Source organism: Zootoca vivipara, chromosome Z1, assembly GCF_965207765.1.
Source record: "Zootoca vivipara chromosome Z1, rZooViv2.hap1.1, whole genome shotgun sequence".
Taxonomy (NCBI): Eukaryota; Metazoa; Chordata; class Lepidosauria; order Squamata; family Lacertidae; genus Zootoca; species Zootoca vivipara.
The window spans coordinates 4,966,985-4,994,396 of record NC_142583.1 but is presented as its reverse complement, the minus strand read 5'-3'; the positions used below and the strand labels follow the sequence as shown (position 1 = coordinate 4,994,396).

The following is a 27,412-nucleotide window of genomic DNA, read 5'->3' as shown; positions in this document are numbered from 1 at the left end:
TTTCCATTTTAAAATGTTTATTGAAAAAGTAATGTCTTCAAAACACAATATAGATATCTGCTATGTAGTGGGAGGACACAGAACAGACCTGGTTGAGAATGGGCTCTGCAGGTCTTAATTAGGTGACCTTTGTTACATGAGACTCCTATTAGAGGCTGCAAGGACAAACATGTACACCAGAGCAGTAAATATAAACAGTCCCTTTAGCGGCTATTTTACAGAGACAAATAACCATTTTGTCACATAGCACAGTTCTAATTTAAGTAGAGGGGCCAGCCCCTCTGTTATGCTTTTGGCAGAGGTCGTAGTAGTCAACTACGGATTAAGGTAGGGAAATAAATTGGGGGAGAAGCATCCTTTTACTACCCCCTGCTCTCAAAAGAATCTCTTGTTCTTCTTGCTGCCTCTCTTTCTTGCTCTCTCATTTCCCCAACTTTCCTCTCTCTTCTTTCCCTCTCTGCTTTTTTCTCTTCCTGCATTCCTGGCTTTATTAATTTTCCTGTTGCTCTCTTTTTTCAATTACATTCAGAGGCAGCTGGTATGCTGGCTGCTTGTGTAGCAGGAGAAAAAGGAAAAAACAACAATAAAATTTGCCTCTTCTAACAGGTACAACCCTGGGATGCTATGCAGAATTCAGGAGAATAAACCAGCTGGGATCCAGCTTGCTGGATAAGGCACAAAGACAGGATTAATTGAAATATTTATGTAAAGAATATAAAATATTTATGTAAACAGAGCCAGAATCATAATTATGCAAAAAAACCGTGGTTACCTTAGCTACATATTACCTTAACTACAATCTTTTGCACATGAAGGTCCGAGCATGATGTGTTTCAACTTACTGCCTCCCATAGATAGGATATACCTGGACACACTTTTCTAGCTTGCAACGTACCAGTAAGTCTTTGGTTTAAAGAAACAACTATTGCCCTTGGCAACCTGTTAAGACTCAAGTTTTGGCATCAATATACAAAACATACATATCTACTTGAGCTCAATAGCTAAGTATCAAGGAAATGTTGTACATGCAGGTCCTGCTTTCCAAACACAGTGCATTACCAGGAAATCATCTGCAAGTATTTGCATAACAAGCTGATGATTTCCATTATTTCCTATGGGAACATTTCTAATCTGTGATTTGTCCGGTCTCTGCTCTGCCCCACCCCCACCCCAGGCTTTTTCCAGAAATGGCTGCAGCCAACCAGCAAAACGCAAGTAAGGAAGTGGGCAAACTCTGGCTGTTTGGATATCTGAATCAGCTGTTTTTGTAGCGAGGTTTGGGCATAATTCTTTGTGTCTGGATAATTGAATTTGCAGATAATGAGCGTTCCCATAGCAGGACCTGTGTGTGCTTCAAATCTGGCAGACAAATCAACGGTATATTATTTAGAAAATGTATTTCAAAGATAGTATACATTTGCATGTGTGTGTGCACGTATAGGTACAGACAAAACATATTCAACAAAAATTATTCGGCATGTCTAGTGCAAGTCTGTATACCAGTATATTGTTTCATTTCCTTCTTTAAACACTTTCTGCCAAAGCAAACAACCCTTTTCCACCACTGTGCACTCTCTTGCAGAACAGGAAATGTATCTGACCGTTTTTTATGGCATAGGTTTCGTTTGCTGAAAGGCAGTAGCTGAGGTTTTTCTCCAGGGCTCTTTGCCACAGTGCAGCAGAAATAGCATGGAGGCTCAGCTTCTCGAAATCTATGCACTTCATCATAAGCAAAGGCCGGAGGTGCCACAAAATGTTTCTTAGCCCAGCCACCTAAGGGCCCGGTTTCCAATGTTTCTTGGGAAATGGTAGCCAGAGTTGCTTATTACTCTTTCCTTTGCTTTTGAATGTATCCAAGGAGAACAAAGGGGAGGAGGAACGAAAAGGCACAGACAGTGAAACAAACTTCGGCTCCTGCCAGCCAGTATACTGGAAAGAAAAGAAGGAGAAAAACAGCATTTAAGAACATTGTTAATCAGAAAAAAATGGGAACTTTCCTGAAGTGGCCTCCACGAAACAGTTTGTACCAAACTGAGTGAGAAGAGAAGATGCAGCTTTTCCTCAGCACAATTAAATATTACCTGAACTGGAATTTCCGAACTGAAAGCAGAACCCTCTACTCTTATCCAACGATATCAATAGACTGGCAGCAGCCAGGGCCCAATAAAAAACAACAACCACATTTGCCCAAGACAGCAGGTGTCAGAAAATGCTCCAGGAACTCTACCATGAGGAAAGCCTCTTGGATGGGAAAGTGGCGAGGATGCAACTCGGCTCCACAAACGTTTTGCTGCAGGTCTGTTTGCTTTTCTGAGGCTCTGTGCCTGGCGCAAGCTATAGGAAGGCTCCTGTGAAGTAACCGGGGTTCAAAACTTTGCTTCTCTCTAGTCAGCAAGTGCTACAGGAAGGTCAATTCCTCAGGGAGCCTCAAATGCTGCTTTTTCCAATACAGAGCTACGTTTGCGTCAAAGCATACACATAAACATCTACAGCAAGCCCACAGTGAGATTAAAAACCTTACCTTTCCCCCTCAGAATTTCCCTGGAAGAATACCCAAATTGATTTTTAAAGCTCCTAAGTTCAAAAAGCATTTGGAGATTGGACTTTGACCAGTAGAATTTCCCCTTTTAAAAAGCTCTTATCCAAAAGATGCTTCTTAAACCTAATGGCGGGAAGGGAAGGTTGGGTTAGGGGGCTGAAGTGTCCCCACAACAAACAAAAAACTGGAGCAAGAGCAAAGAAAGGGATTGCAACAACCTCAAGGCAGCCGTTTTGTAGTTTTAGACGTTAGAAGGGAGAGGGAGAGATGCAAGTTTATAATTTTAGCTGGCTCCCAAGACTATCTTGTGGGGCAAATTACAAACAAAATGTGGGGTGTGTGGATGCACTTCTCTGTATCACAGTATCGAGGAAAATGCATGTTGCTATTGCAACCTTTCCTGAGAAAAGCATGAAAACAGGAATCCTACCATAGCTGAAACACTTTCCATGATATGCAGTGTGAGATTCAGTCTTCTCCCTGGTGAAATCCATTTAGAACAGTAGATTGTTTCTATTACTGACAAGGGTGCATGTGAGCACACACATACATGCACAATTACCTGTTGCTGACACAATTGGTCCAAAAGCTCTTGCGAGGGCCCCCAGACTCCTTAAGATTCCCATTACGGTTCCCTTTTGGCTGGCTAACCCTATGAAAGAAAGAACCACCATCATCATTTACTACTTGTCAGTTTTTTTACTTCTTGGCTTTCCCTACCAAGGCAAAACACTTAAGAGCCCAGCACTAGAAAACATCTGAGAAATAAAATGATAAAGGATTGGGTCTTTAAGAGGGAACCATGCATCTTTGGGCCAAGGCCCTGGTTAGGAAGGAGACCACTGCCTCCTGAGAGTTATTGGGGCTGGGACTGTACATTGGTCAGCAGACCCAGATTTGAGAGCTCAAGCAAAATGGCTGCAAAGTAGTGGAGTCAAGGAAGGAGTTCTATAGCAGGGAGGTAGCAGGAGTATCTGTCCGTTTGCCATGATGTCTCAGACTAAAAAGCTGCTGTAGTTCATCTACTTCAGGCATCCCCAGACTTCGGCCCTCCAGATGTTTTGGACTACAATTCCCATCATCCCTCACCACTGGTCCTATTAGCTAGGGATCATGGGAGTTGTAGGCCAAAACATCTGGAGGGCCGCAGTTTGGGGATGCCTGATCTACTTCTTACATTTAGACAGCTGTCCATTGACAAAAGTGCCCTGGATGGCTTACAAACAAAAGAAACACTTTTGTTGCATCAGAAACAACCCCAGCCACCAAGCAACACTTTCAACATAACCCAACTCCTTCAGTTATTCAAATAATGAGAACAAGTCTGCACTGCCAAACCCAGTGAGCATTCAAACTATCTCCATTTCATTCTTGTCCCTTTAATCTTGTATTTTTAGGTGCAACTGGTCCAATAGTGTTAGAAGTTCTTCTCAACTTTGCCTTTATGAGAAACAAGAACATGCAGCAGAGTTGTTCAGGCAAGTTTACCACCAGCATGTGGGCCTAAATCCCACAATCTTGAGTGTACAGTCATACCTTGGTTTAAGTACACCTCGGTTTGGGTACTTTCAGTTTAAGTACTCCGTGGAGCCGTCTGGAACGGATTAATCCACTTTCCATTACTTTCAATGGGAAAGTTCGCTTCAGGTTAAGTACACTTCAGTTTAAGTACTCCACGGACCGTCTGGAACGGATTAATCCACTTTCCATTTCTTTCAATGGGGAAGTTCGCTTCAGGTTAAGTACGCTTCAGTTTAAGTATTCCGCGGACCGTCTGGAATGGATTAATCCACTTTCCATTACTTTCAATGGGAAAGTTCGCTTCAGGTTAAGTACGCTTCAGGTTAAGTACAGACTTCCAGAACCAATTGTGTACTTAAACCGAGGTACCACTGTACTTTGCTGCTAAAACTCAGCATCAGAACTACATTTCCTTGTGAGGCTCCCTGGGGTATATTTTATTCGCCAGTTAACTGGCAGAGGAATGTTGAGCAAGTCCTTGGGTTAGAGCACAGAGTTTCTACTTAGCCATTGTTAGTCATTCCTACCGTTACTTTGAACTGAATGTCTTTCTCTTCCCTTGTGCACATACAACATGTGAAAATGGGGCAATAGTTTCCACCTGCAAAAATGTACTATTTTATTTAGAGATCGTTTTGTGGTCTCTAGTGTCAGATATTTGTAGTCGCTAGCACCATGTAGGAATAAGCAGTCTATAAAAACTTGTCATGACCCAGTCAATAATAAGCCGTTTGAAGTCCCACATTTCTTAACGGGAGAGTTAAATAGATCCTTCACTCATTTACACGAAAATTAATGGTATTTTGAGTGCTTGCATTTGTCTGAAACACACCTACTGTCCTTAACTGTGTGCTGTACAAAACAGAGCAGGAGCCAACACAAAGTGGAATCAATTTCAAATTCTGTGTTTAATCTATTTTGAACTATGAGGCAAAATAATCTGACAGCAGCCTGGCTTTAAAGATTCAACACACAGTTAAAACAGCAAGCAAAAAACTCATTAGAGAAGGGCTCTGCCCATTACAAGAGTAAACCTCCACGTACCATAGCCAGACACCACCGTAGACAAACAAGGAACAACAGTAGCAGCAGCTGGAAGTAATTTAATAACAGGTTAGAAAATTATTAAACAAGTGAGAATGCAAATGTGTTAACAATGGATGGAGAAGGTTTAATCCTGCATGGGCTACGATCCAGTTCTCAGTAGGAAACGATTCCACAGCCAAAGCAGCAGGATCAAATCCCTGGTCATCACTTGAATGGGGATTAAGCCCTACGCAAAAGTGCCATTTGAAGCAGTTCTCATACACAACCTGCACAAAAAGGCTTTTGCAAAGGCTTTAGAACAGCTCCTCCACTCCTGTTTGCTCATACAGGAGCACAGAGACTGTCTTAAAGCAGTTTGCCAAACTGCTCTCTGAATCAGCTTCCCCCACCCACTTTAAACATTGCTGGAGTGATGAATTCAGAATTTAAGTCCTAATGACAATTTAGGGCGAGGTGTTTTTTTTCCTGAAAGTCAGGCAGATGCTAATAATACCAAAAACTATCCCTTAGTTCAGGCACCCCCAAATTCAGCCCTCCAGATGTTTTTGACCTACAACTCCCATCATCCCTAGCTAACAGGACCAGTGGTCAGGGATGAGGGGAATTGTAGTCCAAAACATCTGGAGGGCCGAGTTTGGGGATGCCTGCCTTAGTTGAGCATGCTGGTAGAAGATCCTGAAGTGAACAAACGCCTTCCAGGAGCCTCAGGAGAAAACAGAAATGTCCATTCTGTGAGTTTCTGTCTGCAAGCCTCCCGGAGGGCATTCTAACTCTTGCTCTTTTTCAGGACCAGCATCATGGAATCACAGAGCTGTCCAATCAGAAGGGACCCGGAGGGTCATCCAGTCCAACCCCCTGTGATGCAGGAAATGGGAGGTGGCTGCTTCTTCAGGCTTCTGCCTTTAAATGAACACAGGGAGGAGTTTGTTGGGGCACTTCCAGTGCTCAAACCTTCCCCTCAGCAATGTTTTTTTTCACAAGCACAATGAAGAGCTCCTGTTGCCATGTGGCCTTTCTGTATTTGTAGCAAGGGACAGAGGGGCTCCTCAAGCTTTCCAAGCTGATCTATGAGGTTAGGAGAAAAAGCCAATGATGAGGAGCCATCAAAAGGGGATGGAACAGAAATTTGCAGTAAGGCCTTCCTTTTGGAAAATACCTCGCTGGTCTTTTGTAGAGCTTTGCTGTATTTGCAAATCAGGGATTAAGTTGCAAAGAAAAGACTGGTCCATCTCCTCAGTAGTCAACTGGGAAACTGAGCATCTTCTAAGTTCAAGAGTGCTTGCCTTAACTCATGGGTAGGCAAACTAAGCCCGGGGACCGGATCTGGCCCAATCGCCTTCTAAATCCGGCCCACGGACGGTCCGGGAAACAACATGTTTTTACATGAGTAGAATGTGTCCTTTCATTTAAAATGCATCTCTGGGTTATTTGTGGGGCACAGGAATTGGTTCATTTTTTTAAAAAATATAGTCCAGCCCCCCCCCTCAAAGTCTCGAGGGACAGTGGATTGGCCCCCTGCTGAAAAAGTTTGCTGACCCCTGTTCTTAAGTGAACCTGTAGAGCAACTCAAGCCCTGTTTGGACAGCCTGGACTATGCAACTTTCCTCTGCCTATAGTTTGGGACATCACATTTCTTTTTTGGAAAAGCATGCTACGGTAAGCCAAGGATTATTGACAATTTAGATATCCTCTTCAGCCCCTAGAAGGGGGCTGGAAATATCAACCATAAGCTGAAGCAACACAAGTTAATGTTGTGTTTAAACATCACCATGGCAACTTCTATAATGTCATTGGCATTAAAATAAACTCGAACCAACAGCTCCTTCAAGATTGATAAGCAAAGAAGGCAGTTTGGAAAACCTAAATCCATTCTGCATTAATGAACTCAATAAATCTATGGAGCCAATTTCGCTTTGCTTTAGTGCCTGAAAAGATTTGTTTGAGAAGCTTACCAAAGGAGTAAAACAACAGTCCTGTGCCCAGGAGGATCATATTAGAACTCCAGCCAACAAAAAGGAAACCAAGAGCTGACAGCATTATTGCCTGTCGAAAAGAAAAGGGGGCAAAGTGAGAAATCTCATGGTTTTACAGTACACAGACTCTACTGAGTGCAGTTGGGCTCCCAGCCTGTCTTATGCTTCAACTATTGAGATGCAGGCATCTGCTCACCTTGAAACAGCCCTGGCTGGTTCCCTGGAATATGGCAACATTTGGATGAGGCAAGCGGGGAGTCAATGACCCCCCCATCTTTCCCCCTTCTCCTTTCTTGCCCGCCCCTGCCTGCCACAAAAGCCCCTTGCACTGAGAAATTAAAGAGCTTTCCTGCCTTAGGTAAAGGTAAAGGGAACCCTGACCATTAGGTCCAGTCGTGACCGACTCTGGGGTTGTGCGCTCATCTCACATTATTGGCCGAGGGAGCCGGCGTATAGCTTCCAGGTCATGTGGCCAGCATGACAAAGCCGCTTCTGGCAAACCAGAGCAGCACATGGAAACGCCGTTTACCTTCCCGCTGTAGCGGTTCCTATTTATCTACTTGCATTTTTGACATGCTTTCGAACTGCTAGGTTGGCAGGAGCTGGGACCGAGCAACGGGAACTCACCCTGTCACAGGGATTCGAACCACTGACCTTCTGATCAGCAAGCCCTAGGCTCAGTGGTTTAACCACAGCGCCGGAAAACCAAAGAGCTATGAAGTAGGGGTAATTCCATGACAAATGTCAACCTATAGACCCATTTTTCATTTTCATATATAGTTAACATGATCTATATCATTTCAAAGATAATTTCCTCAAGATCAATTATCTGGCAACAGTTTTTCAAAATTGCATTCTACATGTGAGTAAAACCAGAAGTGTGGCATGCAAGAAGGCTCAGAATTTCTCTAGTTTTCCCCCCCTCTAAAGTGCCATTAAAGATCTCAGCAAGAAAATAGAGACTAATGAGCCTTTATTTTATTGATGGTTTTCTTTTCTCATCTGGCAAACTGACAAGAAATTTTATGCTAGGAACAAAATAGTTGGTTTGGAATTATTTGTTTGATGGTGGAATTGGCCACCATCACCACCAGAAACTGCACTTTAAAGACCATTTTATATCCACTTCATAGCCCCAAAGCCAGTCTCTCTCTCTCTCTGCCTCTCTCTGTCTCTCTCATTATTATGGTCTACTGAACACTGACCTTCTCCAACATGAACCATTTCCCTGTTAAAATGCTTTGTGTACTCTCTCACAAAAGGAAGGGGAGAAATCAACAGGATATATATTGCAAGTTAAAGGACAGAAGACACATTTCCTGAAAATTCTTCATGTATGCATGAAGCAAAAGAAAGAGAAAGTACAAAAAAGTTCAAATGGAAAGTTCAAATGGAAAACAAGCCCCACCCTTTTTACAGTCTTCACTTCGTTTCCTGGCTCAATCTGGCGAGTGAAACCTCCTTGGATTAGAGCCATCGTAATTCCAATGAAGAAAAACATCTTCCCTTGCTCCAGACTAAGGGAAAACAGGGAAAAGTTATTTTCTTCTCCATGTCCAAACTCCCCAAATTAGCATGGCTGGCGCTGTTATATTTTAAGGAATACATACTGTAGATATTTGGGCATGTTCCTTAACTAACCAGTTTAGTAATTCTGACACAGCCCTCTTAGGGGCAAAGTAGTTTAGCTTGATTTGCAATCATGTTTGTTAGAAGCCTTGCCATAATGCATTCAATCTCCCCTCTTACTGGAGGCTTGTAAAATTATTACAGGAACATACAGGGATGTTGGGGGTTGGGGTGGCCCAAGGGTCCAATTCCCAGGACTTTGCCAGCATACCTCAGTTCTTTTGGCCCTCCTTTCCTTTTTAATCTTCAATATATTAGGATAGCCAGCTGCCCTGCAAGGTGTACTGCTGCTAAATCACACACCTGGCCAACCAACTTCCTGACAGTAAAAGCTGTTCGACAGTGGAATTTGCTGCCAAGAAGTGTGGTGGAGTCTCCTTCTTTGGAGGTCTTTAAGCAGAGGCTTGACAGACATATGTCAAGAATGCTTTGATGGTGTTTCCTGCTTGGCAGGGGGTTGGACTGGATGGCCCTTGTGATCTCTTCCAACTCTATGATTCTATGATTCAGACACCATCTTAATTTCCCAGGGGCATTTCTACATATAAATGAGCAAAAGCAAGTTTATGTCATGGGCTGAGTCATTTAAGTACCTGGCAACACCTCTGTGTTGCCGGGGGTGGGGGATGAAATCTGACTCCATTCACATTTTTATAATGAAAAACATTCAGTGCCCGGGCAACACTTGATCATTACAAACCAAATTGCCTCTCGGGAATGACCTCTGGTCACCAAAACATCTCCACAGTCAGAAATGAACAGCTGCCCCCAGCTTCTGGTGTCCCTGCAAGAGGGAAGCCTTCGTGGGCAGCTTCCCCACCGACAACACAGAAGAATCAGCTACCAGCAATGAATCCTAAAAAAACTAAGCTCTTAAAAATCATACCGTGATGAAGACAGTCTGGGAATATTCTTGCCTTTGGGAAGGGGGAGGGTTTATGGGTTACGTTTGTATGTTCATATGTTTGTTGACATTGTTAAAATATGCAAAAATTAATTTAAAAAAATGTAATTTGCTGGAAGCCGGCCAGGATGGCTGGCGAGACCTGGCCGGATGGGCGGGGTACAAATAATAAATTATTATTATCATCATCATCATATGGTAGAAACTGAGGTAAACAAAAGATGTGAGAGAACCAGAGTTAGCACTGAGCAGCTGCCAGGCCTTGTATTCCCTAGCAGGGCCCATTAGCAACGGCAGCTGCCTGAGCCCACCCTCCTGCCCCACCAGTAGTAGACTTATCTGGGGTCAGAGCCTGTGTGGGAAAGTGCCTGCCATGTTATAATTTAACACAATGCCCTGGGGTACATGACGCAGTGTTGCTCTAGCACAGGGGTCTCCAAACTAAGGCTCGGGGGCAGGATGCGGCCCAATCACCTTCTCAATTCGGCCCGCGGACGGTCTGGGAATCAGCATGTTTTTACATGAGTAGAATGTGTCCTTTTATTTAAAATGCATCTCTGGGTTATTTGTGGGGCATAGGAATTTGTTCATATTTTCTGAACAAATATGTTTGGCCCCCCCACAAGGTAGCACATTGTAGGGAATTTGAGAGGCAGGCAGCCTCCCAGACTTAGCCGCCACATACACCTGTGTCCCATACCTGCCAAGTTCCTCTCTGAAAAATAAGGGACCGGACCGGAAGTAGCATACCGGAAGTAGCGCAGCGGCCATTTTTTAACTGGGCGGAGCATGCTCAGAAGTGACTTTTGATGCTGCTGTGCCCAGTTCCAAAATGGCTGCCGCATCAGAAGTCGCGCTGCAGCCATTTTGGAACTGGGCAGAGCAGCATCAAAAGTCGCTTCTGAGCATGCTCCGCCCAGTTCCAAAATGGCTGCCATGCCAGAATAAACCGGGGAAAAACAAAAAAATCCGTTTTTTCGGCTGGGGACAGCTGGAAAAACGGGGGTTCCCCAGGGAAAACGGGAGACTTGGCAGCTATGCTGGGTCCGCAGCAGAGCACCTTGAAAGGAGATCTCTCAGACCTGGAGAATGCCGTCTCTGTGTTCCAAAAGAGCACAAGCATGAGGTGGAATCCCTGCTCAGTCATAAAATGTGGAAATTAGCCTTTGGAAGCAACTCTCTCAGCCTAACAGAGTTGCAGAGAGGCTAAATCAGGCACAGGCAAACTCGGCCCTCCAGGTGTTTTCAGACTACAATTCCCACCATCCCTGACCATTGGTCCTGTTAGCTAGGGATGGTGGGAGTTGTAGCCCCAAAACATCTGGAGGGCTGAGTTTACTTATGCCTGGGCTAAATTGTCAGACATATCCTTGGTGGAAGCGCATGATTTAAATGTATCAAGGAAATAGGTAAGTAAAATGGCTATAGGAATGTTCACTCACATGAGAGAGGACTGCCAGTTTGTACTTCAGGTGAGCAAGCTAACAGGGAAAATATTTTCAGAGAAAATGGCCTTCTTTTAAAGAAACTGCAATACTAGATGAGTTTTCTCAACCAGAGCCTACATTATGGGGGTGGGCTGGAGTGGGAATGACATCTAATACTGTAATTAAACATAGAGGTCATCCGAGTATATACCATGATAGAACTTTGTTTATACTGACGTCTTGTAAGGCTCACTATTTTGACAAATAAAATAAATATCATGCGAAATACCTGCTGAATTGGAAGTGTTGATGGACAAGAAAACTCAGAGTGTATTCCAGACCAGAAAACAGGAAAAGATACAGGAAATACACCAGGCCAAGGATCTTGAGATCTATTACAAAACACCACGATCAAATTCATAAGAACAAGTACAAAAGTAAACATACCAACAGAATCAAAACCTTCAAAAAAGCAGCTCTAGACTTTGCAAATCTCAGGTGAGGCTCTGGCTTCAGTTGTGGAAAACTGAAAGCTGTTACAACACACAAATCCAGTGCAGATGTAATACTGACTCCTTGCATACACACACTGCTTCCAGCCCCTTCCTCCTCTGTTCCCTTGCTGACCTTTCCATGCCTTAGAAGGTCATCTCCGCTAGCCCACTGAGACAGACATGGGGGGGGGAGTGTTGGCAATCCCACCTGCCCCTGCACCCAATGCGTTTTGACTACACGTGATTTTGGTGTCATGTGCTATCCCAGGAACGTGACCCCTGCGTAAGGGGATAGTAATTATGTTCGGATTCTGATAATTGGTTCTCATGGGAAACTTACAGATTCTTGCTTCACACAATTAACTCAAGGCAGTGTCAATTTACTCTTGGCAGAAAGCCAAGGTCTGCCTGGCCTGGCAACAGCTCTCTGATTGGTTAATGACCAGCACTGAACTCTGTTATCTAGGAATGCTAGCACAGTTGTTTCTTGTGGGTGTTAGGAGTAGAGGAGTGCTGCGTATGGTTGGGGGGAGAGAGAGAGAGTAAGGATTCATTTTGCTTTGCTTTGTATGCAGAAACTCTGCTGGTTTTATTTTCTTTTAATAAATCCTGTAAATAGTTATTCTGCGTCTAGCCGACTAGTCATTTCCACCTCAACTAGCTTCTGCGCTGTGCAGGAAAACTCTGCTACGTTTGGGCTAAAGCCACTAGAGCAGGCACCCCCAAACTGCGGCCCTCCAGATGTTTTCGCCTACAACTCCCATGATCCCTAGCTAACAGGATCAGTGGTCGGGGAAGATGGGAATTGTAGTCCAAAACATCTGGAGGGCCGAAGTTTGGGGATGCCTGCACTAGAGCTATGCCTGACACTTCAAAATTCTAAGAAATTAGATGCTATACCTTGATATATGTGAGAAGTGGCATAAATATGTTTGAAACAAATACATTTTAAAAGATGGTGAGGTAAGAGGCTTTCTCTGCAAAAGTATTGAAAGCTTCAGTACTTGACTAATCCTACTATGCAGGTGTGGTAAGAAAAATACCAGTGTGATTACTAGTTCAGAGTAAATGTGCCTTTTACTTGAATTGTGCTTTGTGTGTGTGTGTGTGTGTGTGTGTGTGTGTGTGTGTGTTTTATTTAAAAAAAAAACCTATTTCTATTGAACTCCATGTTTCATTCCACATGTCAGAGAGCATATATTTTTATTACCAATGGAAGCTGATGCACACAGAGGCCTTATGCACTCAAAGCATATCTCTGCAATCATTCTTTCATGCTATGTTCTGCATGAACTCAAGCCAGATTGCTCACTGGGATGACTGCCAAATCTCAAGCAAAAGTGCAGATATGCAAATATATTCAGGAAAGGGCTGAGCCTCATTGTGAAGAAAGGCAACACAACGTTTTGCAACATCAGGGTTGGCACAAAGAAGAAAAAAAAGTAGTGGATTTTGACATGCACAGGCAACTTCATAATAAAAGGAAGCACAAAAAGCTCAAGGACTTGCTCTCTTTCGAAGAGGTTTCCATCTTTTGGCTGACTGCAGAGAACTGGAACAGAGCCCGAGGACTAATCAGGCCAGCTGCTGACTGGAAACCGGACATAACGGAGGACACCTAACAAAACAGGGAGAAGGAAAGAAAGAATTGAGTCAGAAGCGGCTGTGACTGAGCTGCTTTGCGTGCCACACAAAACCAGGATTTTAGTGCTACCTGCATGAGCAAGACCAGGGGTAGGCAACCTAAGGCCCGGGGGCCAGATGTGGCCCAATCGCCTTCTAAATCTGGCCCGCGGACAGTCTGGGAATCAGCATGTTTTTACATGGATAGAATGTGTGCTTTTATTTAAAATGCATCTCTGGGTTATTTGTGGGGCATAGGAATTCATTCATTTTTTTAACCCCCCCCAAAAAGTCTGGCCCAACACATGGTCTGAGGGACAGTGGACTGGCCCACGGCTGAAAAAGGTTGCTGACCCCTGAGCAAGACTGACACTTCCACCCCATGTTGCTGCAAAATCAGTCTGGGAGTCTGCTCTGGCTGGAAATCTTATCTTAGGAGCCAAAATTTAAAAGTCCTGGGTTGTACAGGTATAAATAAAAGGGAATTTATCTAACACATAAAGAGTACTGGGAAAGAGAGAAGGCTACCTCACACTAATCGAAAGTTATACAGGGACTAATTCTCGAAGCTACCAACATGAGTTTGACCAAACTGCGGGAGGCAGTGGAAGACAGGAGTGCCTGGCATGCTATGGTCCATGGGGTCATGAAGAGTCGGACACGACTAAATGACTAAACAACAACAGCAAATTTAGATTAACCAGTTTCGTTTCATTTATTCCTTGGTATTCTATTATGCTATCTAATTCTGGTTAGCATTTATTGTTTTGAGTGTACTGGTTAATGAAACAATAAAAAGTTTGTTGTTTTTTTAAGTCTGGGTCTTAAAACAATTTTTACTTTTAAATTTTATTTTATGTCCTTTAATAGTTTTCCACTTTGAGACAACCCCACCAATGGTAAAGAAAACCTCATATTTATTTCCCCCCAAAAAATCTATCTCCCATTTGTCCTGGTTTATATATCTGGTTTGTAATGGTATAACATTTGATATTTATTTTAACACACTTTTCTTTTAAAGTTGCATAGACCAAATCAGAATTTTATCTATTATGCACATTGTTCTAAATTCAGTTGGTGATCTCAAACAACCATTTCCCAATTCTGCTTGTACAATGCACTCTAAGTAGTTATTTTAAAATGACACTATAGCTACATCCAGTTATTTTCATCATATGTAGAGGAAAGACATAGCAAGGGAGACAGACTCTTCCAGCTTCCGCATGTTAGCCAGGAGATCTGAAACACACAAGTATGCATGCAGGGTTGTCTGGGCCTGGGCCTCTGGTGCAATTCTGAGTCCAATGAACCCAATGGGACTTTTGTCAAAGTATCCATGCACAACATTGTGCTATAAAACAGGTTTAAGGTGTCTTTAGGATGCAATGTTATACCCTCTTACCTGGAAATAAGCCCCCCTGAATTCGAGGGACTTGTTCTGACTTGTTCCTGAGTGGACGTGTAAATGTGCTGTTAATATCCCCGATTCAGGGGGTTGTGGTGGCTGAGAGATCCCCGATTCAAATGACTATACAGTACTTCTCTAACAATGCCTTTTGGGAATTAGTTTAGCTTTACTTTTCCTGTATCTGCACTGTATCAGGGCTGACAAAATGTACTTTGCTGCCTGAGGCAGAGCAGCAAAGGGTCCCTCGGCGAATGAAGGTGCGTAGTGACCAAGGTCAACCAACTTTTGACACCTGAAGCAGAAAAATCCCACATTCATCTCTCTTCCTCCCTGACAGTATGCAATACACCATCCATCTGGCAGCTACTTCACTCTGCTAATGGTTAGAGCTGACGCCCACCATCTGACACCACACAAACACACACAGCCACTTGCGCACTTCCAAGGCCTAAACTATGTTGGTTAATCATTTCTCTCATTGTGTGCCTTTTCTGTCCAGAATTAAAGTAACATGACACTTGATAATTTCTCAGCACTAAAAAGCCAAGTAGCTCAAAGCAGCTCTTGGAAGGATCAAGATTAATTTAAAAACTATCTTAAGCATTTGCAAAATGAATGGAGAACCATTAAAATCGTATTTGCTACTTTGCCTTTAGTGACTTGGACTGCTTAAGCCAGTCCGCCTTTTCCATCCATATCCCATGCTCCAACTAGGGCAATAAAGATAGCATTATGTAGTGGTTTGGCTGCTAGACTAGAACTTGGGAGACCAGAGTTTGGATCCCTTCTCTGCCATGAAGCTCATGGGGTGACTGTGGGCTCTCTCTCTCTTAGCCTTGTAGAAGTTGTTACTCTCATGGCAGAGTTGGGTGACCCAGCTAAACTTGAGTAGAGACATAGTTATATGAATTTCCACCTTCAATTGGGTTGGGCATATGGCAGGCATCCCCAAACTTCGGCCCTCCAGATGTTTTGGACTACAATTCCCATCATCCCTGACCACTGGTCCTGTTAGCTAGGGATCATGGGAGTTGTAGGCCAAAACATCTGGAGGGCCGCAGTTTGGGGATGCCTGGCCTAACCTTTCTCAAGTGTTGTTGTGATGATTAAATGGGAAGCGGGGGGGGGGGACCACCCCAAGTTCTTTGGAGTGGAGATGGGACTTGAATGCATTAAAAAAATTCTGCCCTTGAGGACTATGTGTTCTTCTGCAATTCTTCTGCAATTCCACTTAATGGAACATAAGGAAGATAACTTGCCACTGAACTGCTTTCCTCACTTGCCCATAGCAAGCATACATGGAGCTCTAGACCTGTTTTGAAAATACAGAGCAGAGTGAGACAATTTATTTGGGCCAGATTCTGCTTAAAAATGGAGGCACTGGTTCCCTGATGTTCTGTCAAGACCAAGACGGTGACTCTCTGTCTCCAGAACATGTTACCCGTTTTTCTTTGGGGAGTGTCTCTGGCAGCAACATGAAGACGAAAGCCAAGTCAATCACTGCAAACATGACAGCAAACATAGCAGACCGAGCATAGAAGATTTCTCCCTTCTCTTTTTCCATGGAGAGGTATGCTCCAAGCATAGGCCCAAAGGTAAACCCCAAGGAGAAAGCAACGCCAATCATGGCCTAGGGAAACAAGGGTAATACTTATTTAGTAACATTTCTCTCCTCCTTCAACTCTAACAGAGCTTCCAGAGCAGCAAATACGGACATGTACTATTTGAAACACAGATACCCATAAATACACATTCATTTTTCTCGATAATAACTTAATATTTTGTTACCAATACCAATTAAACTTTTTTTTTGCACTAGCCATAGGCTATGGCATCATTCAGAAGGAGAACAAAAACAAAAAACAATAACCATAAAAATCATCGGGCACCACACATACAATAAAACCACAGTCATGGCTACTAAAATTATTTGTTGCATTAAATAGAATAGCATAGCAGAAGATTCTCGGGTAATATGTGCCAAATTAAATATCTGAATCCCCTGTGCAGTTGACCGCTATTTTGTCTAGTTCTTTCCTTCTGATCTTCTTAGCTGTCGGTGCATAGAGTGCTACTTTATAAGTAACACAGTCGTCGGTGTCGCTCAGCAGCCATTTCACCCTTTCCACCCTATTCAAATGTGGTCCATTCGTAAACAGGGGTTTTATAAATTGGTCTCTTGGGTCTATATATAATGGGCACCGCAATAAATAATGGCACAAGTCCTTGATGCAGGGTTGTCCACACAGACAGAGTCTCTCTTCGTAATGTACCGTCCATCCAACATGGCCGAGGGCATCGATTGGAATCGTAGTTCTGTAAAAGCAAATCTTAGTACGGCAAGTGGGAGCTTTGTGAGGTATGTGGCTCGGGCATGCTCCGTTTTGATAAGTGGGAACCATGGTGAGCTCTTGGTAGAAGCAATCATGGTTAGATCCCTTTCTGCATCGGACCTAAAGAGACAGTCTCTTAAGTGCCTCTTATCCATCTTCATGGTCACCTAAAGACCTTGTAATTGATATTGGGGCAAGAGGCGTTGGATGCCAGCCTTCCAGCCTTTGGTCTGTTCCCGTTCTGTGTAAGACATAGCGGGGAATCTCTCCTCCGAAAGAGACTGAAGTCTTTTCACATAATTTAGGCACAGGTAATCAATTCTCGCCTGTATTGTTGTCACGTCACCTTCAGCACAAAGAAGAGCAGCTGGAGTCCCATTGGGGAGCGAGAGCACTTTCCTGAGGAATTTGTTCTTAATATTTTGTTGGTTTCATTGGGGAAAGTATGCACTTTGCACAAAGGCAACACATACGAAGATGTTTTAAGTTGTACTGGTAAAGCTTATATATGGTGTAAGCTATCTTGAGAGCATAGGCACCAGCTCCTTAGGGCTGAAGAAACCTCAGCCCGGTCAATATCATTTAGCAGGGGGCTCAGCTCCCCTAACATTGAGGGAGCGGAGGAGGCCAAGCGCTGAGCTAGGCCCAGTTTCTTAATGCGGGGCGTGAAGGAGAGCTGCGTCTTCTTCCCTGCGACACGATCAGAGCCAGGGCTGCCACTACGGCCGCTGCTTGTGCCTCCTCATACTCCCCTCGCACAGTCCCCAAACTTGCTCCAGAGGGTTGGGGGCAAAACTCCAGAACACATTTAGGCAAAGGGTGAAGAGGGGGAGGGGGTTCTGTTGTACAAGCAGAAGTCCTTGAACTGAATTGGATACCACCTAGAATCTGCAATTTTTCTACTGGATAGAAAGAAGCATGAAGTTTAGGCCGAAGTCAGGTTGGACCGTGACTGGATAATTTTAACCACCCCCACCCCCTTGGGATTCTGTGGGAAATGGCACCTAATATTCATAGTCTTGTTGTTGTTGTTGTTGTTGTTGTTTAGTCGTTTAGTCGTGTCCGACTCTTCAAGACCCCATGGACCATAGCACGCCAGGCACTCCTGTCTTCCACTGCCTCCCGCAGTTTGGTCAAACTCATGTTCGTAGCTTCGAGAACACTGTCCAACCATCTCGTCCTCTGTCGTCCCCTTCTCCTAGTGCCCTCCATCTTTCCCAACATCAGGGTCTTTTCCAAGGATTCTTCTCTTCTCATGAGGTGGCCAAAGTATTGGAGCCTCAGCTTCACGATCTGTCTTTCCAGTGAGAACTCAGGGCTGATTTCCTTAAGAATGGATAGATTTTATCTTCTTGCAGTCCATGGGACTCTCAAGAGTCTCCTCCAGCACCATAATTCAAAAGCATCAAGTCTTCGGCGATCAGCCTTCTTTATGGTCCAGCTCTCACTTCCATACATCACTACTGGGAAAACCATAGCTTTAACTATACGGACCTTTGTAGGCAAGGTGATGTCTCTGCTTTTTAAGATGCTGTCTAGGTTTGTCATTGCTTTTCTCCCAAGAAGCAGGCGTCTTTTAATTTCGTGACTGCTGTCACCATCTGCAGTGATCAAGGAGCCCAAGAAAGTAAAATCTCTCACTGCCTCCATTTCTTCCCCTTCTATTTGCCAGGAGGTGATGGGACCAGTGGCCATGATCCTAGTCTAGTATTGGGTAAACAAAACTGGGGAGCGGCCATGTTCGTGTCAATGTTGCATCTCATCCAATCCCGCTCTGTATGCGGAACACATTCACGTCCAGGTGGCTGATCAAAAATTAAACAGCAAATATCCTAATCAAAGGCTCAAACCAGGCCATCAACTCACCATGCCTTTGCTTCGAGCTTTTGGACTTTGCAAGTCAGCAATTATTGCAGTGGAGAGGCTGACATTCCCTTTGCTTATTCCACCAAGAATTCTGGAGAAAATGAATAGCTCAAAGCTCCTGGAAATGGCCCACAAGGAATATGATGCTATCATACCAATCTACAGAAATAAGGAGGTACATAATGAAAATAATGGTATTTAGAAAGCACAAGGAAATGTAAGCACTCTGCCTTGGACCTACATTATTACACAGGAGAAGCTAAACTAAACCTAAACTAAAAAAATGGGACAAAACCTCACGTTTTCTCAAAAGAATACTGTTATTGGATTCTTTATTGAACCCAATTTGGTACAAAAGCTAAAGAGAAATTCCAGGTTATTTATTCAGAATAAAAGTTTGATGAGGAAAAAAACCCCTAGTACAATTACTAGCCATATGCAGACCAATTAATAAGCACATAAAAGCAGTATTGAAGAGAATTTTCACACATGCTGGTGTTGTCCAAGCTTGTGTATTCAGCAATCTTCAAGCAGCAGAAATCATTAAGGTTATCTAAAACATCTCTGATGCTGCAAAGAATTGCAGCTTTTTCAGCTGGCATAGAAACTTTTCTCTTCTAGCCTAAAGGCAAGGCGATACACAGCTGTTTATTTATCAACAGCACTGCCAAGCTGACGGGAGCTCAGGGAAAGATGCCTTTGAGAGCCCCCTTGCCCCTGCCCTTTGGATCACTCACTCATCCTACCCCCAATACTTGTTCTCATCCCCATCCCCTTCCTTTCTGCTACTTGATAAATTAGTCATTTTCTTCACTTCATTAAAAGGAATCAGGAAAGCTGATATGACTGGTGTGTCTCTGTGTGTGTGTGTGCGCGCGCGCTTGAGTGTGAACTTCTCCTTGTGTGTGTGTTACTTCTCCTTTCTTTAAAATGAAAAGTAAAGCACAGATTCTGGTGGCATGTGCAGAGGGCTGCAATGGGGAGAAGATGATGATGAGGTCTTGTAGGATTCTGCCCCATAAATATAAATTGTTTTAAGTTTGGGGCGGGGGAGTAGGCTGTAAGCAAAGACCCTCCTAACCCCTGGATCCAGGAAGTGTGGAAATACAAGCCAGGCTGGCTTCCCATTGAGTTGAGAACCTGGGTGATGGGCCATAAAGAGAACAAAGGAAGGGGCTCTGTGTGAGATGACAAATGGGTGGGGCCCCCTCTCTCAAGTTGCGGTTAGATAGAAGCACAAACGCAGAGTTGACAGCAGAGAGTTTTGGAGTGATGTGAGCTAGAAGCAAAGCAACAGACTGGAGGGAGAGTCAGAGCAATGTTTATGTTTGAATCCAAAAGCTGGGGTGTTAATGCTGTAGACACCCCTCATACCCATGATAGGATCCCATAAAGACCCCAGAAGCTCCCCTGTACCTCATCCCGAAGGAAACAAGATCCCTGGTTAAGCACCTGGAACCCCTGGAATCTCGCATCGCTTGGAGATTAGGCTGGCGTGCAACACTGCCGTCAGAAGTGGGATTCATGTTCCCTGAAGAAGGATCTGTGAGCAAGGATCTGAGCCGAAAGGAAGGAACGGCAGCATTCCTGGAGCAGCAAAGCCAGCAATGGATGGAGCGGCAGAACCAGCGGTTCAACAGACAGCTGCAAGCAGAGTGTGTGAGAAGCCTCAGTGGAGAGGAAAGCGGGACTCCACGCGAGGTGAGGGCCCTGCAGATTGAAATGCTACAGGGGGTTGAAAGCGACCCAGGAGCCCCGCTGGAAGAGGTGGCTGGAGAGATCCAAAGTGTGGATGGGCAGCGGAGGGGCTTGGACTTTGAAGAGAGATGCAGTCAGTAGCTGAGGACAAAACCTTGGAGGAGGGTGAGGTGGCTGGAGCTGAGGAGCTGCTGTTGATGGATTTCTCCGCTTGTGGAACAGAGTAATGGGAGGCACATGCGAACGTGTAAGAAGAGCAGCCTGCGCCAGAGGAAATGGCAATGTGTTCCTCAGTGGAGGAGAACATGCAGGAAAAGCTCAAGGCCTGTGTGCGCGCACCAGAGGAGCAGCCAGCTCATGCTGAATTGGGTGAGTTTTAAAAAAACAACTATGATTTTGCCCTACTTATTACCTGTGGAAATCAACCTTGCAATATGAATTCAGCCTGACCAGAACTAATCCAGAAAATGCAATGGTTTGACTCACGCAACAGCCAATGCATAATGCCTGCATGGAAAAGGGCTGGCTGGGTTTAGCCGGGGTTACTTAGATCAGTGGTTCCCAACCTTGGGTCCCCAGCTGCGTTTGGACTACAATTTCCATCATCCCTGACCTCTGGTCTTGCTAGCTAGGGATGATGGGAGTTGTAGTCCAAAAACTGCTGGAAACCCAAGTTTGGGAAACACTGACTTAGATCACGTAACCGATCTACACTGCACATTCTTTAGTCCCGTCAACAGACATACCAAAGTCAACAACATGATCGGCCGTCTCCCAAAGTAATCAGATGTAGCACCAGTAAGTGGAGAGGAGAAGAACTGAAGGAGGGAAAATATGGAGCCAATCAGACCTGCAAAATATGGAAAATTAAAATGCAACATGGATCTGCCAGCATCAAGGTAAATCCTTCACAGCCATGTTCACGTGTGAGCCATACCACGCATTCCTCAGGACCCACCTGAAAGCATCGGGAAGCATTTTCCACGCATGATTAAGATGGCTAAATTGCATTTAATGCCAGATATACATGGTCCTGTGCTCCTTGCAAACCGTGAGCAAACCTAGGAGTCCTATATTAAAATTTCATCCATACCTCCAAATAAGACACTGTTGTATTTCCTTTCAGAAGGCACTTGAACCACTTCACTGAACCAGTCCACCCCATGCTGCAACGTCATGTAGAAACTATCCTGTGGAAGAAAATATGCACGGGAGGGATAAATTCAGGGGAGCTATTCAGGGAGGACAGGGGAGCAACCACAGTCAGCCTGAGCTGCGCACCACATGCAATGATTCCGCAATATTTTTTTCTAGTTCTTGTCATGTGCAAAAAGTAACCACAACCAATCTTTTTAGAAACACTTGCTTTGATAGACAGAAAGCCTTAATTGCCATCAGACCTTAGCAGGCTCTGTAACATTTGGACTATAATTTAACATCTTAGTGGTTCAGAGGCAGACAAGCCACTGCAAAGAAAGAGAAGAGCTTAACCACACTCTCACACTCTCTCTGTTATTTATGGCACATCACAAGGGGAGGAAGTAACTAGTCACATTCTTCTTTTACTAATCCTATGCTTCATATCCAATCAGGCATTGCCTTCCTACTTCGACATGGTTGATCATGAACTTTTAGACCACCGCCTTGCCGACGTGGGGATTCAGGGCACAGTCTGACAATGGCTGTGTTCCTTTATCTCAGGTCGGGGACAGAGGGTGGCGCTAGGGAGGGAGTTGTCGCCGCGGCACTCATTGGTGTGTGGCGTCCTGCTGGGCGCAATCCTTTCCCCGATGGTTTTAAATATCTTTATGCGCCCCCTTGCCCAGATTGTCTGGAGTTTTGGGCTGGGTTGTCATCAATATGCTGATGACACCCAGATTTATCTGTTGATGGACGGCCGCCCTGCCTTGGCCCCGGACACACTGACCAGGTGCTTGGAAGCTGTGGCCAGATGGCTACGTGGGAGCCGGTTGAAGTTAAATCCTTCTAAGACAGAGGTTCTCTGGTTGGGTTGGGACGACATGGGGTTGGGGGGCCAATGCCCATCTCTTGCGGGGGCTCAATTAATGCCAGTGCCTTCTGTCAAGAGTTTGGGTGTAACCTTTGACGCCTCCCTTTCCATGGAGGCACAGGTTGCATCCACAGCTAAAGTGACATTTTTCCATCTCTGCCGTATTAAGCAGTTGGTCCCTTACCTTTCTCGCCCTGATCTGGCCACAGTGATCCATGTGATGGTCACCTCCAGGCTTGATTATTGTAACTCGCTTTATGCGGGGCTGCCCTTGAAGCTGACCCAGAAACTCCAGCGGGTGCAGAATGCCGCGGCGAGGCTCCTTACGGGGTCCCTGCCGCGGGACCACATTCATCCAGTGCTCTACCAGCTGCACTGGCTCCCAGTGGAGTACAGGATCAGATTTAAGGTGCTGGTTTTGACCTTTAAAGCCCTATGCGGCTTGGGACCCTCGTACCTATGGGACTGCCTCTCCTTGTATGCCCCGCGGAGGACCTTAAGGTCCACAAATAACAACATTTTGGAGATCCCAAGCCATAAGGTGGTTAGACTGGTCTCAACCAAGGACATGGCTTTTTCAGTACTGGCCCCGACTTGGTGGAACGCTCTCTCACAGGAGACCAGGGCCCTGCTGGATTTGACATCTTTCCGCAGGGCCTGCAAGATTGAGCTGTTCCGCCTGGCCTTTGGGCTGGACTCAGTCTGACCCCTATGTTTTCCTAGCCTTATGGTTTTGATTTGGGCTACTTTAAAATGAGTCTGCATTTAAATTTTTAAATTTAAATTGTATTTTAACCCGTATTTTAATTAATTGATTTTACTGCTTTTACGTCTTATTGTAATTTTACTGGTGTCAGCCGCCCTGAGCCCGGTTTTGACTGGGGAGGGCGGGGTATAAATAAAAAATTATTATTATTATTAGTCTGAAATCTCCCCACTGTATGATAACAAGAGCAGCTTTAAAAAAGCATTAACAATTAATATTCACTGCAGTATTACCATACCAGTTCAGAGTTACATCAAAACCTGTCTTAAGTTTTCACCTAAGACAGGGATGTGCTAGATCACTTACTATGAGTTCTAAACATTTATTGTTGCCTGAAAATGTGTTGTTTTTAAGCAGTAACACATGCTCCATGAGCATTGCTGGTTCACTCAGATACCAAAACACTGAACCCAACAATTTCAAATTGCCCAGAGGTTACATAGAGGCCTTGTCTGGTCTAGGCATCTGCATGTACAGAATATAGGATGTTTGGCACACCAAAATTCCAGGTGGACCACTTTGGCACCTGGCCTAAAGTGGTACATTATCGTTAGAGCACACTCCCTACAAGATTTGAGTTTCAAGCACTGCTATACCACAACCATGCCATGGTCAAATACAGGTGGCATCCCATCATATTCTACATGTTTATTGCAAGTGTTTTGGGTAAATGTAGCTTAGGTCTTACTTACATTATTATTGCTGTAATGGTCAAGAATTGAAGGAAGGAGAGGCAGGATGAGGGTGAAACCCAACAAGTCTATGATGAGTGCAATAAAAACAATGGTGATCACACGAGTAGAGCCCTCTTCAGTTCCCAGTGACTCCTTGAGAGGCCTCCTGCTTTCTTGGCTTCCCCCCAGTGACATTGTCTCAGCGATCCCACTCTGAAATACAAAGGGTGTGGGGGAAGCGGAGGAATTGGATAACTCGCTGACTCATTCTCCCTTAATAGAAATATTACTGCAGCTAATGAAGTTTTCTTTGTTTTATTACTTTGAGTATTATTTAATACAGTAAACCACAAAAAATCCAAATAAACAAAGACATTAAAATTGAATATATTTGGTGCCACAGTATCAATAATATCAATGAAAATACCAACCTACAGCTCCAATTCCCACTGTTGGGCTGGAACACAATGCCATTGATTTTCAATGCAGCACCCTGATGTGTCATTAATCAGGTGCTCTTCGAAGAAGATGCTTTAGTTGGAAGTATTTGTCATAGCCTTTAGCAATCAAATAAGGTCTGATGTTGAATACAGATGACTTTTAAGTGCCGCAGGAAGAAGAGCGAGCTCTCATCTGTATTTTAATAGAGTTTAAAAGTATGCAAGCTGTATTCTTTAGGGCAGCGATGGCCAAACTTGGCCCTCCAGCTGTTTTGGGACTACAACTCCCATCATCACTGCTTTAGAGTAAAACTTTTGAGTGCCCACAGAGGTGGAACGGCCACACTCTGTCTTCTCAGAGGCCACTGTGCTCTAGTGAGGACCATAGCTGCCAAGTCTCCCGTTTCCCCCAGGAAATCCCCGTTTTTCCAGTTGATTCCTAGCTGAAAAAACGGATTTTTTTGTTTTTTCCCGGTTTATTCTGGCGCGGTGGCCATTTTGAAACTGGGCGGAGCTGCATGCTCAGAAGCGACTTTGGATGCTGCTCTGCCCAGTTCCAAAATGGCTGCAGCGCGACTTCTGGCACAGCGGCCATTTTGGAACTGGGCAAAGCAGCATCAAAAGTCACTTCTGAGCATGCTCTGCCCAGTTCCAAAATGGCGGCAGCGCTACTTCCGGTCTGCTGTTTCCGGCCCGGTCCCTTATTTCTCTGACAGCAACTTGGCAGGTATGGTGAGGACTGAAACCATACTCTCCTCTGAGAGGAGGCATTGTAGTAAGAGAAGCACAATCTAGCTATAAAGGTTTAAATACCGTATATTCCGGCATATAAGACGACCCCCAACTTTTCCAGTTAAAATATAGAGTTTGGGATATACTCGCCGTATAAGAAATACGACCCGGCGTATAAGACGACCCCCAACTTTTGAGAAGATTTTCCTGGGTTAAAAAGTAGTCTTATACGCAGGGATATACAGTAGTTACAGAACAGACTTCCTTGGGCAAGGTTATCAGCTGCAGAAAACTGATAAATGAGTGTGTTCTATCAAAAAGCAGATTGACTGAATGCACGTGAGACAGAAATTCAAAAATCTTAAGGATATGAAGCATACTCCTTATTATCACTTTTCCCATATGTACAAATGAAGCTGCAAAAATGCATATTGTTCAAGACATTTCTCACCACATCCCCTTCCATGGTCCGCTGTGGTCTCACACTTGTAGCAGCCACTGAAGTGCTCATATCATCTGGTGGTACTGCTTAATGGTTTGGTTTTCTGCGGAATTTCTGAAAATGGGTAAAAATGTCAGGGTGGTGGGGAAGCTCAACAACTTTATCGCCTGGATTTTCACTTTTTGAAAGATGGCAACCCTAGCTTTTATGGCTGCATTTTTAACACTGATACATTGTTTGGTTGCAGCTGCAATTATGTTTTATGTGTTTTTGTTAAAAGTCACATTATAAGGAGGGTTACTAATTTTCGAAAAGAAACCAAATATTTAACAGTGCCAAGTGATATTTATTTCGCAGTACAGTACGATTTAAATCTATAGCATCAACTATCAGAGGCTAGACGCGGGGAATCCGCCAAAGAGGTGCGCGTCCTGCGTGTGCGGCAAGGCTGCTTCCAGGGGCGAGAGCAGGACTGGAATGCAAAGACGGGGGACCCCTCGGCATGCGGGGGGGGGGAGCTGCCCCCTAAATCGATACAAATCAATACCAATCTGAGGTTCTGCCTCCCTAACAAAATTCCTGGCTGCGCCCCTTCCCCTGGGGACCCTCCCCTCTCCCCTCGTTCCGGCAGGTGGACGATGCCCGCGCCTCGGGCTGGCCGAGAGCAGGTCGGCGGAGGGAGCCTTCTTCGCCCGAGGGGCCGGCGGCGAAGGAGGAGGCAGCCGCGCCCTTCTCCCTTCTCCTTCCCCCGAGCTCCTCCGGACGGGGACCCGGCGAGAGAAGCGCCAGGGGCGAGAAGGGGAGCCTCGCCGGTGAGGGAGGCCGCGGGGGACCCGCGCGCTGCAACCGCCCCGCCCGCCCGAGCCCCTCCCGGCCGCCTGGAAGCCCACCTGCCCGGAGAAGCGCGGGGAGCGGCGGCGGCGGCTGCCCGAGAGACGAGGCGTCGGCGTCCGGGGTCCTCCGTGGCGCAGCTTTTCCTGCCGCTTCCTCTTCCGGGCTGGGGCCTCTCCCTGCGCCTCCAAGGCCGGAGCAAGTGGAGTCTCCCAAGACGGGCGCCGAGGGCAGGAGATTCTTCAATCGGCGCCGCCCGGCGAGCATCCGAGGCGGCGCGCAAAAACGCCCCGCCGCTACTTGCTGCCGTGCGCCCCGCGGCTGCGGAAACCGGGCGCCCGCGAGGCGCTTGCTGGGTCCGGCCAAGGGGCCCCCCAGCCCGGCATCCTCTTCTTCCAGGGGCCCCTTGGTCCTTGGCAGCTCTTCCTCGCCTTCGGAAGCCCAGCTGCCTCCCTTGTTGGCGGGCAGAGCGGGCCAGCGGGTCTTAGACGGGACCCGTCGGCAGCCGTTTCCTCCTCGGTGAATTGGCGTGAGCATCTTTGGTGGCCATCGCTGCCTCGTGAGGGAGCCAGTTGCATCGTTGATGGGCTGCGTGAAGGGATTTTCTTTTCTCTGCCCTAAAGCTTTCAACATTTTCAAAACGGTTATGTTTGGGTATGCGTCTTGAGTGCCATTTTTGACTTGCTGGTGTACAAGTCTAAATTCAATGCATGATACAGTGGTACCTCGGTTTATGAACACAATTGGTTCTGGAAGTCTGTTCATAAACTGAAGCGTTCATAAACTGAAGCGAACTTTCCCATTGAAAGTAATGGAAAGTGGATTAATCCATTCCAGACGGCTCCGCGGAGTACTCAACCTGAAGCGTACTTAACCCGAAGCATGGGTGTAATTGGTTCCGGAAGTCTGTTCATAAACTGAAGCGAACTTTCCCATTGAAAGTAATGGAAAGTGAATTAATCCGTTCCAGATGGGTCTGCGGCGTTCATAAACCGAAAATTCGTAAACCAAAGTGTTCATAAACCAAGGTTCCACTGTATTTGAAATTTTCCAC

General features: G+C 45.2%; 1 protein-coding gene across 1 annotated transcript; it reads right to left on the bottom strand.

Annotated features, from left to right (window-relative positions):
• Positions 1 to 26,937, bottom strand: SLC75A1 (solute carrier family 75 member 1). Its single transcript, XM_088660836.1, has 14 exons — positions 26,418 to 26,937; positions 25,537 to 25,641; positions 23,932 to 24,126; positions 21,556 to 21,652; positions 21,209 to 21,312; positions 18,765 to 18,923; positions 16,007 to 16,195; positions 13,044 to 13,152; positions 11,330 to 11,432; positions 8,489 to 8,597; positions 7,060 to 7,150; positions 5,105 to 5,152; positions 3,102 to 3,191; positions 1 to 1,929 (listed from the first exon to the last, which is right to left on the bottom strand). The coding sequence occupies exons 2-14, from the start codon at positions 25,594 to 25,596 to the stop codon at positions 1,826 to 1,828; spliced, it is 1,458 nt and encodes a 485-aa protein (XP_088516962.1). The 5' UTR covers positions 25,597 to 25,641; positions 26,418 to 26,937; the 3' UTR covers positions 1 to 1,825.
• Between the last annotated feature and the right edge of the window lie 475 nt (positions 26,938 to 27,412).

Coding starts and splice junctions, on each gene's coding strand:
- SLC75A1 (XM_088660836.1), bottom strand. CDS start 25,596: ATGAGCACTTCAGTGGCTGCTACAAGTGTGAGACCACAGCGGACCATG. Junction 18,924..21,208: donor CGATCATGTTGTTGACTTTG/GTATGTCTGTTG, acceptor TTATTTCTGTAG/ATTGGTATGATAGCATCATA. Junction 7,151..8,488: donor AAGTGAAGACTGTAAAAAGG/GTGGGGCTTGTT, acceptor TCTTTTCGACAG/GCAATAATGCTGTCAGCTCT.